Source organism: Tenebrio molitor, chromosome 6, assembly GCF_963966145.1.
Source record: "Tenebrio molitor chromosome 6, icTenMoli1.1, whole genome shotgun sequence".
NCBI classification, from domain to species: Eukaryota; Metazoa; Arthropoda; class Insecta; order Coleoptera; family Tenebrionidae; genus Tenebrio; species Tenebrio molitor.
Genome location: NC_091051.1, coordinates 2178112 through 2195395, shown reverse-complemented (window position 1 = coordinate 2195395; position 17284 = coordinate 2178112). Strand labels below are relative to the sequence as shown.

General features: G+C 44.9%; 1 protein-coding gene across 7 annotated transcripts in view; it reads right to left on the bottom strand.

Annotated features, from left to right (window-relative positions):
• Ten-a (tenascin accessory) overlaps positions 1–17284 on the bottom strand; it is a 206947-nt gene that overhangs the window by 65874 nt on the left and 123789 nt on the right. For 6 of the 7 annotated variants that reach the window (XM_069050307.1, XM_069050311.1, XM_069050309.1 and 3 more), the window contains one exon: positions 3170–3251. In XM_069050307.1, coding sequence (XP_068906408.1) covers positions 3170–3251 — 82 coding nt within the window. Of the gene's footprint in view, positions 1–3169; positions 3252–5769; positions 5879–17284 lie in introns of those variants that run through there. The other variant, XM_069050313.1, reaches the window with a different exon arrangement.

Sequence of the window (17284 nt, the reverse complement as noted above, 5' to 3'; positions counted from 1 at the left end):
CAAGAGAGGTCCGAGAACATCACCTTGAGGATCACCCGTTCCTGCTTGTTTGTTTTTTTTTTTTTGTTTTTTGTTATAGCCTTTCCCCTTTCACCACTTGGCCTATCAGGTACCTTTGCGGCTTGTTTTTCTCTTTTTCCTTATGTGCTGCGGCGGGGCTCCGGGGTACTTTCCCCGGCCACCCACGCCCACCCTCTCTTCTCCTTTCTCCTTTTTCTGGACGACACAACACGAATACAACAACACACAACATCCATTGGAGGCCCATCCGCCCTGGGATTCGAACCTTGCTGACCTCGCGGTGGTGTCGGACGAGTGTCGCTCTTCCTTCCACCACCCTACCGTCAGCCCCCGATAGACACACACACATCTATGGCCCGGCGGAGGTTCCTTCCTTCGAAAAAATCCTCCCCCTTTGGTGAGATTCGAACCCACTAGCGCCGGGACCGCGACCTCGGAGCACTGTCTCCGACAGCCATGCGGCCACCGAGCTACCTTTGTTTTTTGTATTTTTGTACGTCCAAGAGGAGCTCCCGAACAGATAATGGTATTATATCACTAAGAGTAGAAGTGTCTCTTTTTGTGGTGAGCCCAGAAATTGAAGGCCGAAACGCAATTGACAGTCGACAACTGTGAGCGATTTTCGACCGCTTGAAGATAAAAGATTTTCGTTCCGTTTTCCTTCTTGTTTTTAACCGTTGCCCCCGTTTAACGAAAATTACTTTATGCCCCGCGTAAATCACCCCTGGCGGCACCGAACAAACAAGAAGCACAATTTAAAAAGTGAGAAAATACGTTCCGAATTCCTACACCTCCGCCCTCCCACCCCTCCTCGGAAAAATCGAAATTTATTCACCCCTTGTTTTGGTGGCGTCGTCGTGTTTTTGTGTACACGCGTCCCATCCATCTAGTTTTTCGGTAATTCCCCAAATTGATTAGGACTCTTCGGCGCGGTGTAACCGCGCGGTTAAAACCGTGTAGTTAATCAAATATTCATGTGACCGATAGTGGCGCCCATCAATAATCATTACAAGAACACGATAGGGCATGTCGGCGTAATTCACGTGTGAGGTTGGGTATTTTTAATGGGATTTTAACATTGAAATGGACTTTGTGCGTGCGAAGCGGCAGTAACCGTGAGAGCCGGCCGGTGCACCGACCAGACACAATCCACGTTGTCGGGGGCCGTCGTAAACAAATCCCGCATTCCGTACAGGGGGCGGCGCGGTCCCTCTCGTTAAACCATGATTAAAAACAAAAGGCGGCAGTTACGGCACCGGCGGGTCTCTTTACGGGACACGAAGGGGTCGGAAAAAACACCCCCGCACAGACGCGAATCCTGCACGACAGGAGATAGCATCGGGGAAGGGCTGGAAGTGCACCGGAGGACGCACCCACCGACCGGGGCGATAATCCCACGATCGGCAGGAAGGGTTGCAGGAAGGAAACGAAGAATAAATCGTTGACCATTCTCGGCGCGAGCTCGTGCATCATCCTGTGGGGATCGACGCAACGATCGCGACCGGTACAATTTTTTCCCGTGAAACGAGAGGGCGTTTTAATTTTTCAATAAGCGCCCCGTAACGAGCCTCCTCCACTTCGCACCTGCTTCTGGTTAATTCATGTAATCGTGGCAGGAGATCGCGTGACCCGCGACGATTTTAAAAATTTCCCGTGGAAAACGTCGAGATCAATGACTGATTGCGATTGAAACGACAAACCAACAACAATTATCCGCGTCTCCGCCGTCGACGATCTAATAGCGCGGATGGAAAAAATCTCCAGGAACTGTCCCATCAACATCTGTCCCGCTGATAACAGGACCGGCGAGTTTCACGGACGCGAAACAGAAATCGTCTTGGTGGCGGAGACTCAACGAAAACTGATAAAAATTAACGGCCTTGTTTCGGATTTGTATTCCGTCCCTTTATCTTCCGGTGATTGCGTAATTTATCTCGGCGATAAATTCTGGCGTCATTGGCGCATATTTATGTGACCGTTTTCGTAATTTATCTCGACGAGGATTTCATTTTTTAATTGGTGCAAAGACGACGGACGGACTTCAAAAGAAAGAAAAACGGGCGCGGACAAGACGGTCAATTAAGCGAGCGTGAAATTTATCTGTTGGCAGGGTGTCAAGTGTTGCTGAACCTGGACGAGGTCCCCCGCGAACCCTCCAAATTTGTACGCGACAGAAAACATTCGAAACTGATCCCGGAGCCCACATCTGGTGCTTTTCTGGCGCTATTTCGGCCACGATACTCGCGATCGCGAATACTCGCGGAACTCGCGATCGCGAACACTCGCGGTACTCGCGATCGCGAATACCGTCCAATCTCGCGCCAACAAATTCAAAATGGCTGTGAAGCAAAATTTGTTACCACCAGGTACTGACTTATCTCGGACGTGTTCGTGGATGACAGTTGAGAAGTTGAGGTTATCTAGGTATAGTTGTTTAGGCGGTACCACCGGTACCACTTTCATAACTTTGATTTACTCCAAGCAGTACTCCACGAATCAAGTCTTCATCGTTTGCTCGTACCAGTTTCAAGTTTTGTCGATTTTCCTGCAAACGGTACTATTACCAAGAGCGAGCAGCGTTGCTCGTTAAAATTAATTATTTGACGCCGGATCAATTAGCGACAACTCTTTTAAATTAGTTTGTGAAAAGTGGGTCGAAGTAGCTGATAGAGCGTCGAAAACTGGAGTAGACCTGAAGTTTTCCTTGACTCGGGAGTGACTGCGTAGTAAGATCTCTTAAACTATCGTAACGGTCCGAGAGTGGAGTTTTCCTCGCGATCTTTCTGTGCGCTCTAAAAATAAACGAATGATTAAACATCTCGGTTCTGGAAGTGAAAAAGCGTCAATTAATCACATGACGCATCTGGTCCCAATTAAAACGAAATTATTCCATTTCCGATGTTAGAGCCGGTCCGGGAAAAAAAGTCCGCCTCGAGGGACCGACCAAGTACCCGGCTATTTGCGTTTCAATTCCGAAGAGCAAACAATACAACCCGTAAATAAACACGTGTCATTATAAAACATTAATGACGCGTCCGGAGTAATGATGATTAATCATTTACGCTGGGGCGCGAGTGAATATTCATGAGTCCGGGAAAGAGGGACCCGTAGCCGGGATTCGGCCGGGCATTCGGAACAATCGACTTACCTGTGCTGGGGGGCCGTGGCGGCGGACATGGGGGACCTGGCGGGGTAACCGGAGGCCCTGGGGCTGCCGCTGAGCACGTACTCTGGAACAACACGCTCTATCAACAACGGAATCGTCGCAAGACTCGAACCCAAGTCAAACAACTGCGATTAATAATGACCCATTTCGACGATGAGCGAACGCCGGAGGCGGACACGCATCGGGGCCCGATCGCCCCCTCACCTTGAACTTGGACAGCGGTCCCTTCGCCGCCCCCGAAACGCGAATTAATTTGGATAACGGGCGAAGGAAAGCCGGGGAGCAGTCACCGACAGAGTCGGCATTAATTTTCCGCCCTCGTGTTTATTGTTTTAAAGTGGGCGGCAGCGCGATTTCACCTTGGCGGCGGTGCGATCTGCGAAATACACATAGTTCTGCACTGTGTGTCTGTGTAGGTCTCATGGCTTTGTTGTGGTGTTTGGAGGGTACGGAATAATGAGGACTAGCAGTACTAATCAAGGAGTCGACAGTGTCACGAACACAATGTGCTCAATTGAAGGGGTTGCGCTCCTATATCACATATTAACATCTTCCCTTGTAGGAGCAGGATTTAATAACGATCGAGTGATGGATTGCGACTGACGGGGCGGAAAGGACGCCGTTATGGACATTTTTGGGCGGTTATTAGCGTTGTTATTACGGAAACGTCAAGAACCCAACAAAACTCAATCCCAAAACGGCGAAACGACAAAATTGCAAAATGAAACATTTCAGGGTCATCGAAAAAACAATTCTTTTTTTGGAAAATCATGTGTCAGGACAGGCCCAAAATAATTTAACTGAAAGACAGCACATTGAAAAAACAGTAGAAGCTCTTTTTGTGCAGACCCCAGTTGTCGACCTCAACTGCGTTGCGCGGCCTTCAATCTCACGGCTAGCCACAAAAAGACTCATTTCTACTCTTAATGACATAATATACTATTTGAAGATTATTCACTTTCCAGCAGCAGCCAGATTATTCGGACCATCTCTTTGTGAGAATCTGGTCTGAATGGTGGACAATATGTCGGTTGGAGATTGTCAAAAGTTGGCGAAAGGTCTTCCCGCCTTCCGGAAGTCCATCACTGTCACTCAAGCGGCAAAGTAATCGCCTACGGGGATCGGCCCCGAATGCAAAACATCGACTCGCGTTCGTACGAGACTGGATAAAATCTGGAGGGAGAGTCGGAGCTGTTGAGCGTTAATAAATTATCGATGCGACGAGGGTTGCGTACCGACCGTCGACCGTTTCGCAAAGTTAAACGTCTCCGTCGTTGTCCTCGCAAATTTTCCAAATCGCCGATAAAGATGATGACGGTTGAAGAGCGAGAAACGGGCGACCGCCACCTCGTCGGAGGACCGCTAATTGATGCAAAGACAACATTTAATTTTGCAAATAAACAGAGAGGACAGCCGGAGGGGTGGTGTATCAGAGGGAGGCCATCCTCGACGTTATCGATCTGGTGGAAAATGTAGACGGTCGTCTTTAGTGTACCGCTTGCGCGCTGTGATTCGCCCCGATAAACATTCATTACCTGAAACTCACCCCCGCCAGTCAATTTAACCCTCCTCAATTTAGATTACTGTCCGAAACCGCTTCCGTTTCCTTGTTCCTCACGGTCTCAACACTTTTTAAATTAAGAGCAAAGCTCCATCAATGTTCGTTAGCGCTCGCCCCCGACGAAATGATATACCTCGGGTTGAGAAAACGTATAAATGTTTCGTTTTTGCTTTATTAGAAGAGGTCCGAGGAATCACCCCCCTTAACTAACCGGGGGCGGCAATATTTCACGGTCGGCTGGATCCGACTATCCTTAAATCAAAGTCTCCCGGCAACGGATTCAAATAGCAATTAGCAATTAGCTCACTTCTACGTGTATTTGGAGATCAACACCCCTCGGCGGCGGTCGATCTTCCCTTCGTCGGGTCTCACCCTAGCGGATTTTTATAATGAAATTCTTCGATTCGCCGCCACGTTTGGTTCGCATATATTTGCACACGTTTTATGACGGCCCATAAAAATTCGACTAATTCGATATATCGACGGCTAACGTTTATAAACAGCCCCGCGTTTGTTTGATGCATCGCTCCCTTGGCTCCGACTGTTGCGAGGGGTGAGTCGATTGTCAACTCGACACCGTCAGGAATTATGGCGGCAATTTTTCTTATTCCATTTCGCAACACGTTCGGCGAACATGTGAGCGTATTTCGCTGATTAAATTTAAATTGGCGGGGAGCGTCCCCCGTTGAAAAATGAGATGCGCCGCGCATCTCGCGGTTTCCTCGCGTTAAAATCTTGCCCCCGCATCGATCACCCGACCAGATTTTTTTCCGCCGAGAAGAGACCGGGTCCCGGTGCCGCCCCTGCGGCGCTCCGGAACTCACGTGTTAATTATTAACCTCGGCACGGTGATTTACGTTGCGTTGCGTCAAACGAGAGCGTTCCGGTGAACGTCGCTTCGCATTAGCGTCATCCCCCTGCGACCCCCTTCGGTGGTGGTGGTGCGCGTGCAGTTGTAAAACTCGATGGGACGAAATAAAGCGTGCACGTGATCGATATATAAATAGTGGTCGCCACTCACCGATCCTGTCGATGTAGTCTACCATGGTTGGGGGTTCGGCCCGCAGAGGTCGCCCCGTTTCGCGCCTTCTACCCTCCGACACTTGTTTGTTTTGAGCAGATAAGATTCACATTTGGCGGAAAGACACGCACTGGCGGACGGGGCGCCGAGGATTGCACCGCGGCGGGAGTTTCTAATATCGATTGGCCCAGTTTATAACGGGGTGAAGCGCCCTCGTTCAGTCGTCACGTAAACCTATCTGACGCCCCCCGAAGCACACCTGCACCACCGAAAACCTCCACAGCGCCGCTCGATCGAAATCCTCAACGATCGATCGGAGACCCCCTCATGTCCCCACGAAAAATTCCAAAAACTCGACACTTTTGTCCCAGTTGTTGCATTTTTTTTTTGTGGGCATTTTATTATTCGACCCTGCATCTCCCGTTGCGGTAGCGAGTGTATCGCTCCTGTCCGTCCTGTCTCGCCGATCTATCGATCCCCCAGGACGAGGATGGCCTTGTCAACGCGCCGTTCGATGCCGGCCGAGTCTTATTAACTTTTCTTTTCCCGATGCCTCATTGCTGGAATTTTCGTGATGTTATATCATTTATGGTTGGTATGCGGAAAATTCGCCGGAGGGACGGCTGTGAAAAGCAATCGAATTGTTGAGAGATGTGGCCGATTTTTAATGGCAGCCGCCGGCTTCCGACCGAAATTTGGGCAATAACAAAAAAAAAAAAACACGCCCGCGGTGAGGTCCGCAACATCAAAAAGAGGTTTTTTTTTGGTGACCTTCTCAATGGATGCTGAATTTCGTGCGGTATTGGCCGAATGAAATTATGATAAATGGAGATAATTCCTGATGAGTAGGCCTTTCAAATCTATAAAAAAATTTAAGGTAATGGAATGAAGCGAAACAAAGAATTCAGGTAGTGTTAATTTTTATTTTACAATCTGCGGTATTTTTTTAATATTATTTATGTCGGTTGGAGTACTCGCCTTCGGCTCAGACGCCCAACTTCCGTACTCGTGATTAAATGCACTACTTTACTCACTTGTATTGAAAATAGCTATTGTATGTTTTTTGAAATTAATAGTGGAGATAGAATCATGCTGTTTTTTGGATATTACTCATCTGCTTATTGTTTTTGTTGAAGAGATATCCTGGCTCGTCCACCATTTTTACATCCATGTAAAATTATTTTTCGTTGTAGTTTGCCACTTGACGCTAATTCCTCTTCATCACCTGTCCGGTGAAATCCGGCTTGCAACTTTTGTTTTTACACCGGAAACGAGTAAATGGCGAGGACGTTCGGCATTACGTCTTAAAAATTCCGGTGAAAAATTCTCAGTCTCGGTCCAGCACCTCACTTGGAGGAGTCCATTTTTGCGTCTCTTTTCTTAAACCTCATCACGAATGCTAATGTCTAAATGGTCTCGTTGAATGGAATCCGATTTTAATAACAATGTCTGCTCGACAGGGCAAATAGAGCACCGCCTAATAAAAGACCGCCCCCGTCTCCTATTCTTCTAGTTCCGTCGAGGGAGATTACCAGGAACTCGTGTTGCCTGTTAAGTATTGAAGATGAAAAACTATGTCCGTTCTTTCGCGGTCTCGACTCCGGGGGCAATTATTCCGGCATGCGAGCTGCACAAAAATCCTCCGGTGCACAAAATCAGAGCGGCGAAAGGGGTCGCAGCTCGAACGCGAAACGATGCATAATGGACGAGATTATGGAGCACCGACCGGAACCGGAAGGGGGCCCGGTCAGGTGAGATGTTAAAACGCGTTACTATGACTACAACGTTGATTACTACATCTGCGACACGCGGAGGCGCGATTTCGAATTTAGGCGATATTAAAATTCCGGTGTCGCTTTTAATATTCCGGTCGATTTTATAATTTACAGGGAAATCGGTGCCTTAATGAAATTTAAGTCGCCGATTTGCACATATGGCCGGGAATTTGTGTCGCGTCCTATGTGCCATGTTTATTTATTAATCCGGCGAACAAATGCATCGCCACGTAATTGCATTCGGCGCATATGCCGCGGCTGGTCCACCCCACTCCGGGGGTCGATGCGATCCGATCGGGGATCACGGGGATAATGGAACGGTTCGCCGGACTCGAACGACTCCACCAGGATCCGATTCCTTCTGCGAATTTATTATTTTTTTAGCGGATTCCGCCCCTAATGATGTATGCCGGCGAGGAAAAAAAAATATTCGGCTTTGGGAAAAAATTTATACGTGCGGGCAGCTGCTCCGCCGAAAAACGTTATCGTAAATTCGCAACTTTTCAGAAACTAATTTGTCGGCGCTTCCAAAGACAAGAAGTTATAGTGTATTGGCCGGAACGTTTTTTTTAAACGTCAGCCCGGAAAGTGATGTTATAAAATGTGACCCCGACTTTCTATGTAATATTCTTCGTCTAAAATTTAATTAATAATTTAGACATTCTTTCATTTTTTTTATGTTCAAGCAGTCGAAAATCGCGCCTTTGTGTATATCCATAGAGACGGTTAAACTGTCATTTTTTTTTTGAGCGGAGTAGGACTTCAAGTCCTAGGAGTAAAAGTGTGTCACAGGCGGCTCGACCGGGTCAAATGTAAGGTCATTTGAAAAACATATTTGTCACGATTTATAAAGTATAAAGTCTTTTTTGTACTCATAGCCTTGAAAGCAACGTTTCCAACATCCAACGCTCGCTCCGAAACGAGTGCTTCCCGATCGACTGGAATGTAAAAATTGCAAAAAACACTGGCCCTTTGAGGCATTCAAAAAAAAATCTGTCTTGATAATAAAAAAATTTAGTTCATAAAATACAACTTCCCTGGGTTTTCCTCCATTAAAAAATTACGGAAAGATTTATAATCGTTGAAAATTGTTCCTACAAAATTCACAAATTATTGCAAAAATTGAAATTTCAAGTGAAGCAGTTGTTTCTAATAACCAAAGATCACTGCCTACTTGGTTTTATGTTCGTTTATGTTTAATGTATTAAAACAAAAAAATTTAATTTAATTTTCCTACAAAAAATATTGTACGAACCACTTGCTTGAATCTTCCGTTCATTCGCGCATTAATTAAAGGCACTCGCTCCTTCGTCGCTCGTGCTTTAAAAAATGCGCTCATGCGGTAACATCGTCTTCCCGCACTTGGTTCGTAAATAACTATTTGTGCCTCGCCCAGTTGTCGGCTTCAACTGGGTTTCGGCCTTTAATCTCTGGGCTAGCCACACTTCTACTCTTAATGATATAATACATATATATGTACTATTTTGGCCGCCTTTTGGATTGACCTTTTTCTTGTAGTTTAGATGGTTTTGGTGCTGCAAAAACTTCAAGGGATTAGATTCTGAAAGGAACGTTTCGATTTTAATTAGGGGTGACACTTGTCGGGCCCTTTTGTCTAAAATTCGATTACCGCCCCTTTTTGACCCCATCAAACACCAAATTAATTCTGTATTGTTTTATCGGTTTTCGGTTTGGGTTTTGTGCGGTGCGGTCCTAATTAGCGCCTTCGGGCGTCGCGCCGTCCCCCCAGCGCCGCACAAATCCGCACGAATATGGCGAACAGTGTAAATACAATTAGATTAAGTGTCAGACGTCCTGGCACAACGCGTTTATTGTTATTGTTATGGGCGAAAAGTCGGAGTTTGAACTGGCGTAATTTGTCGAGGGGCCTTCCCCCGTTCGGATACGGCCAAGATGTACAGATTGCATAATGCAGCATTGGAAATGTGCCACGCCGTTAGCGCTAATGTTATTATCCTGTCTAGGACAATAAAGATATAAAGGATCACCGGACGACGTCGTCTGCGATCGGGGCAAATTTAATCATCGTATTTCACCTGACGCGAGGAATCGGCCGATCGTGTTTTGCTAATGGGGACGGCGGAGGGCGAGAGATCGCGACGGGAATATCTCGAGGGCGTTTCCATTTTTATGCGATTCTGCGACAGATGCTGCAATCGCTGCGCCCAACCGACCGTGAACCCCATTGGTAAACACGCGTCGATGCAACTGTGAATGCAGCCCACATCGTTACACTAACAAGGTAATCCCATTGTGTCTTTCCTGGGAGACCCTGCTCGATAGACCGTATTTGGACAAGAATCGTTTTAACGTTTTCTAATGTTCTACGAAAAACGGGGGTCCCAGAGCGGAGCCTTGCCGCACGCCACAACAAAACTGCAACCGATTGAAGCGTTGAGATGTGCAGATTGTGTGGAAAAGCGGGGTCCTCGGTCGGACCTTTGGGGGTCTCCGGTCGGCGTCAGGAGAGGTCTTTATCCGGCGCTCGCCTCTCCGTGAAACCCTGTTTAATCCCTCATTAAAAATCCCCCTGATCGATAAGGCAGCGCTAATGTTAAACGGCTATCAAATAGCCCCCGGCCGGATCCAGTTTGAAACAAGCCGAAATGAGCTACCGAAGTCATGAATATTCACGGCCACGCTCCATCCTGGTGGACGAAAAGCGTGTACATTAGCGGAGCCGCCCCCTCGCCGAAGGACGTCCGCCGTCTACGGCACATGTCGACGGTGGCGGCGATCAGATTTCCAGTGGTCCCGCTCACCTTGTTATTTATCCTGCCGGACGCGGTGCGAAATTTAATCGAATCCGTCGCGGGGTGGTACGAAAAAGCGCTGGCGGGGGGCGGCGAGCGAGCGTGTGTCCACCTTTCGAATTCAGCTCTCGTACATTAAAATGATTTCAATAAGGCCGTGTGGCTGCGCCCCTTTTAATATTCATATCTCGTTCGAGCAGACAAAAATCGAGGAAGGCGGCGGCGGCGGCGGCCACCAGACCCACTTGATGGAGCCCGCTTATTGCGAATTCCTGTTGTCACGCGTGTTGTTTTAACCGGAGCCGTGACAAACGCGTAATTGTGCGACTGTCACGTCGCAGAGGCCGACAAGATTAGTATTGGGGGCGGCGGAGGGGTCGGAGGGAACCCACTATCGGCGCTTAAATGGCGACGAATCACCAACAGGCACATATTTTAAACGAGATAACAACGCGAGCCCGGAATTTAACCAATAACTACGTGGCAACAGCTCCGGGACATATGTGACATATTTAGATATAAAAAATAATCCGCTTTTCTGACCATTAGGATGCTCTTATCGAGGACGGATGAGGGGAACGCTTGTAATCTCGCTTTTTATGCGCCCTTTTCGGGGGCGGACGCACCGCCGGCGCTCCCGGAGCCGCCCCCCGAAAGCTCCGACCGCGATTTCGCTAATTTATGTGATCCGCAAACAAAAACGGAAAGATTAGTTGATCTTCACATTTTAGAATTCACTTTTTCAAAACTATTTCTTAACACTACCTATCGAGTAAAAAAATATGTCATACCGGCAGACTGGTTGCACTCCTAAGAGTTGAAAATAAACTTTCAGTACAACATATTTGGCGCCTCTATCGACAAACTCGCAAAACATTCACTTTGCTCACTAGTGAGAAAATATTGTTTCCTCACTAGTGATTCAATTTTTTAATTATTTTTTTACTGGATTGCCGGCTGCATTGTTGGTTGCATATCTCAGTAAACACATGGCGCAGATTTTTTCCAAAAACGCCTGTTTTCATCAAAAACTAAACCTATTGCAGCAACACCGTAAAAATTTGGCGAGTTGATCCCACTTTCCTGGATCATCTTTCCGCTCCGGGGTTGTCCTGATCTTCGGCAAGTTTAACGAAAACATCAGCTCCGGGTGTTCCTTTCGAGATTTCACAACGAAAGCAACTCTCCCGTCGGCAAAAATATCGATTTGCATAATCGACGTCCTCTTTGAAAAATTCCGCAGCAAATCTCGGCTAAATGGGCGGTAATCGTTCACGCCGCGCGCGTCTCTGATACGTCCGTCCGACCATTTGTAAGCGCAAACGTTCGCCTTTTTGTTTAATTCCGTTTCGATTCCCTCGGCAATTTGCGGCCGAAATAAAAAAAAAAAACAACACCCACATTATGACTCAACAACAAGTGATGTTGCACGATCGATCTTAACTGTCAGAGAGGAACGTCGATTCCGGCCGAAAACAAATTGCGTTTATGAAACGTATATGTCACGTACACAATACCTAGTTAACGTTGCTTTTGTGCATGTGACACAGTTTTCATTTGGTGCGCGTACACGGGGGGCGGCGGACGACTTCTCCCCCGGAAACGCTGCAGCATCTCATCAGAAATCGCTAGAGGGTGGCTTTATAGGTATTTTGTCGCCCTAAGTGAGTCTGTTACCTAAAGGGAACTTTATCCCTTATTGCTTCATTCTGAAAGCTGGATATTGTAACTGGTTTATCGGGGGACTTACGTGCCAATAGCTTTTGTCTGTCGACGTGTTTTCTTTGCTTTTGCTTCGGCTAATTTTAAAAAAATACGCCCCCTCCCCTACCTGCACCGCCGGAAATAACAATAATCCGGGAACGGCGAAAACAACAATCGTGTAAATTACACGTGCATTATGGACAACGGCGTGTACACGCCCCTGTCGATAATTTCATTTGAATTATTTATCGATCGTAATGCGAGAAATATTACAGGTGGAATACAATAATGTCGTCTTTATAATGTACATTGACAACAATCCTACATTTGTGTTTAATAATTAACGCGCCACTCATTTTAATTAGAAATTCAGTTCAGTTTTTCAAAACAGTTGAGAATTTCTGAAGCTCCATCGACAACAACAAGGCGAAAATACCTTCGATGCTCTAAATGCTTCGTTCATTAATTATTGCGTTAATTAAGAGTTTCTGTGATTTTAAATCACCACAAAATAAATTGTCGTCTTAGGCGTTGAAGTGATCGGCTTTGATTAAATATCACAGATTGGATTGAATGAAAGGAAAGAAAGTGGTAAAAATGCGCTTACCGTGAGTGTCAGAGAATGATATAACAGTAAAGAAAGAAAAACTAATATACTGAAACGAAAAAGAGAGCTCTGAAGTACAAAAGAAAATACTAACGGGCCTTCAAATAAATTTATATTTAGAGCAACCTATGGAAATTCAATTGTTTGCAACATTTTTCCAGCGTAGAAAATGACACAAGAAACGTCTGACATTTTAACGAAATAAAATTAGGTTAGAAAATATTTTTAATTTTTGTAGTGCATTCTCTCTATTCCCCTCCACGGAATATGACAATATGAAATTGGGAAAAAACTTACTATGTAACTTGTGTAACTCCGGAGAATAATTGGTTACCTACAAAAAGTACTTTACATTGTTAACAGAATTATAATGTCGCCTACGCCTACTCTAAATATATATTTATTTGAAGGCCCGATATAATGTTGACAAAAATGAAATAAGGAGAAGCTAAAAATATATTTTGATGGAAGTGGAGAACAGATGGAAGGGGACAGATGAGAATTAAGCACACGTGAAAGAATATCAATAGGCAGGAAAGGGAAATAAGGATTAAGTGAGTACAATGCAGTTTATAGAACCTTAGATAACATAGCTGAAGAATACCAGCGAAGAAACACAAAAATATGAAGAACTCAATGTATGGAGATGGGAAAAGATAAAGCACATTCATTAGCAACATAATTGCAGTGTAGTATCGATATAAGTGTCGAATAAAAGTAAAATAACAAGGGGCAAGAAGTGGCAGTTTTTTCTTTATTAAAAAAAAAATTATTAAACAAATTTGCCGAACTAGAGAGTTGTTTTGTAAATTTCCTATAGTTATTGAAACACAACAACTCTGCTAAATTAATTAAAATGAGTTAAAATTACACGAGGCCAACAAAAACAAAATTTAATTTTGAATTTGAACATAATTATTTCATTTAATTTTGTTAATGTTAATGTAAACCGTTGAAAACACACATCAAACTAATATTTCATCGACGCATGAATTTTTTACCATTTTCTACTAAAATGATGAAATTATTGGAAAAAGACTGCATTACTGGTTGCATATCTCACTAAATATACAGACTGATTCACATAATTTTCCGACCCTAACGAAATGCCGTCAGAATACGTTTTTCTTACATAACTTGATCCAAAAACATGAATAATTTTAAGCTTTTGTATGGTCCTGACATCCCTCACAAAAGTCTCAATCATAAAAATTTTAAAATGGCAGTAATTGACAATATTTTTTAATTTTAGAAACTGACTCATTTATCAATATCATATCGATCCTTTCGTAATTGGAGCACATTTTAATTAACAATAGCTATTTTCAATGCAAGTGAGCGAAGTAGTGCATTTAATCACGAGTACGGAAGTTGGGTGTCTGAGCCGAAGGCGAGGATGTCAACCGTACGAGTGATTAAATGCACGTTTGCTCATGCGTGTTGAATCTGATTTTTTCATCATAAAATAGAGTCGCGGAATTGAAATTTCGGGCAGCATTTTTTGTCACTTTGAATTGTGAGTTGATCGAAGTAAGTGTATTTAAATAATCGCTTTCACCTGCTGCTTACCCCTTATTATGCCGCAAATCACTATTTTTGAATGTAAATAAATCAAAATGACAAAAACATAAGAATAAATAAAACTATCATTATCTATCTGCATCACTATTTTTCATAACTGTTAAAATCACTGAAACAATAACTTCTACAAAATTAGCCCAAAGGGAACTCACGAATACTGTTTTTCACAACAAAACATGGATCAACAAAATTCCAAACAAAAGAGGTTATGTTGTTAGGCTTGGCGTGTTTGTGATTGGTTTACTGATTTTAGTTTAATCAGTGATACCAACACATAATGCATTTAGCATGAATTTTTCCAGAAGTTTACCCCAAGCAATTTCACGTTTTTTCGTCAATTGAAATCTAAATAACAGGTTAAAAATTTAAATAAGTCAAAAATAAGACAAGCTTTAGTTATTAATATTCAGAAAGTATTTTAAAAACAGATTAAAAAAAATTCAGTACAACATATTTGGCGCCCTTTATCGACAAACTCGCAAAACATTCACTTTGCTCACTAGTGAGAAAATATTATTTCCTCACTAGTGATTCAACTGCCATATTTGCTCGAGTTTTAACCGATTGACGTATTACTGGTTGCATTTAAAATTCGTTAGGGTCGGAAAGTAATGTGAATCAGCGATTCGACGCATGCAGATGATCAGGTGTCCGAAGAAACGACAGTAACAAATTTGTTGCATGTTTCGACAAGTTTTTCTTTGATTTTTCCCTCAACAACTGCACTTCGTTCCGCACACCAGTCGCTCCGTTTCAATTAAACGAAACTACTTCCTTCTAATAGTGCGTACCAGGACTGGCTCCCCGGCAAAAATTTTGTATCGCCATTATCATCCCCCGGCCGCAATCTCGCGTCCATTTCTCGGCATTAGCCGAGATTGGGCCAATATTTCCGAGGCAGTATTTCCTAATTGTTCGCCGTTTAGTGACAACGGGGTCTTCGTGAAATATGAACCCGACGCACGGCCATCCCTTCTCGCCGACTTGTTCGACGCATCCGGTCCGTGGCGCAGGGGGATGAGACAATGTAGCCGGCGGGAATACAAGCCCGACGTCGTGCACCACCCCCGTCCGTCGATACAGACATCAGGTATTCTCGCATGATTAATTACAGGCGGCGCGATCGGGATAACGCTAAACGCCGGATTTAATAACAATCGGAAAGTAATTTAGTCGACGAGGTGGAGGAGCGGCGGCGGCGGTGCAACGAGATGCACCGATCTTTGAGAATCGACGAGGGGAGCAAGTTAGGGTGTGTCGTGTTTTTCACCGACAAAAGACAACAAAGACAATATGGAGAGACTGCCTTTTCGGTTTTATTTGGGTTAATTAGAAAGGACGCCGCATATGTTTTTAGAAAATGTTGTTGTCCTGGCGCACCCGCCATTATTGGCGTCCATTTTAATTTTTTCCCTGTTCTCGACCGTCTGAAAATATAAACATCTTAACGTTCTTGTGGCTTCATTAGTTCTATTTTTTTCCCCCGGCAGCTCTCCCTTTTTAAGGCTTCCTCTGCGGTTCGGAGCGTTTCTGTAAATCCAGCCGACATTCTCGTTAGGAAAACAGCCAATTGCGGCTTCCAGTTAATTAGTACACTCTCAAAATATGTCGGAGAACGAAAATTTGGCTTCCGGCTGGCAAATTCGGGGTCGTTTATCCCCGAAATTCTCCCGGACCGCCCGTGGCACCCGTTAATGATGACCCTCGGATGATTAAAATAATAACAACAACAAAAAAAAATAATACGGTTGCAAGTTTATGACGCGGCGGCAGCGGGTGCGAATTAAAATTTGAATTTGCCGAAATTAATTGGCGAGCGGGAGTTCCGCCACTATTAGTGATTATTAAAAAATGAGAAGGCGCGTAACGAGATCCACCCCGATTTGCTCCCCCATGGCGGTGACGCAGCATTCAATTCTGGTGGAGGTTTTGCCGTTCTCGACTCGCCACCTACTCCATCACGAGCGGCGTGAAAGCGTGCGGGGGGCGACGGCTGGATCGTCTTCGAGACCCCAAAAATCTTTATTATTCGCGAGATTTTGGAAAATTGTCGATGCGTTTCGAGCAAAGAGGAAATAGTTATTTACGTATAGAGGGCAGAAAAATTAACTTTACGCCCGCGGACGAAGTTTGAGGCCCGACGAAGGAGGGCTTTTATTCGTCCGAAGGACGTAAAGGTCTTTCTGCCTGAGATACGTACAACGCTTTACGCACAAGTTTTTCTTTTAATAATATATCTAATTGTGTATTATAGAAACATTATTTTCCCATTTGCGGGCTTTTTGCTTTGGTTTACCGCCCACCATATGTAAAACTCAAGGTTCCTTCATGGTAACTAAGATGTAAACCAACTTTTCTAATGCCGTTGTGCGTAAAATTAATTTTAACGGCGCCTCTTCGATGCTGACGCGGTATTTTTGAGCTTTTCGAAAATTTTGAAAAATATTCCTTCTTCGAGAGTGTTGTTGGGGAGGTACAACCGCAGTACCGATGTCATTTTCCTTCGTCATGATTAACGATGGTCGTAAACCGGAAGCCCCCCCCCCCCTCCTACCAACTCCCCCGAATTACCTCCGACAGTGTTATTGTTTTGAAATATTCAGTGTAACGACGTCAAGGTGAAAACGTCGATGCGCGCTACAGTGGCGTCTCGACGCAGGAGAGAGACGCCTCCGAGTGAGACGAACGGGTCAATATTCCGGTACTTTTAGTTGACCGATCCACCGTCGCCGTCGCTAGCGTCCAGCTCCGCCATTAGCCTAATTGCGCATGCACATATCGCGCGCTCTTCTTTATTTTATTACCATTAATCTGTTTAAAATTGCACATCTGCGACATTGCCACTGTCATTTTACCAAATTGCACCGGAGACGACGGACAATCAGGAATTAGTAACGGGCGGCGGCGAAACCGTACGCCCACCCCCACTGATGTATTATACCGCCGCTATTTATCACGGGGCTTTATTGAATATGAATAATGACTACAAATGTCATTTTTCAGGGGCCGCCATTAACGCCACCCCCATCTCTTGCAGGTATCGAGTGTATTTTTCTTGCTTGCTCGATTATCGG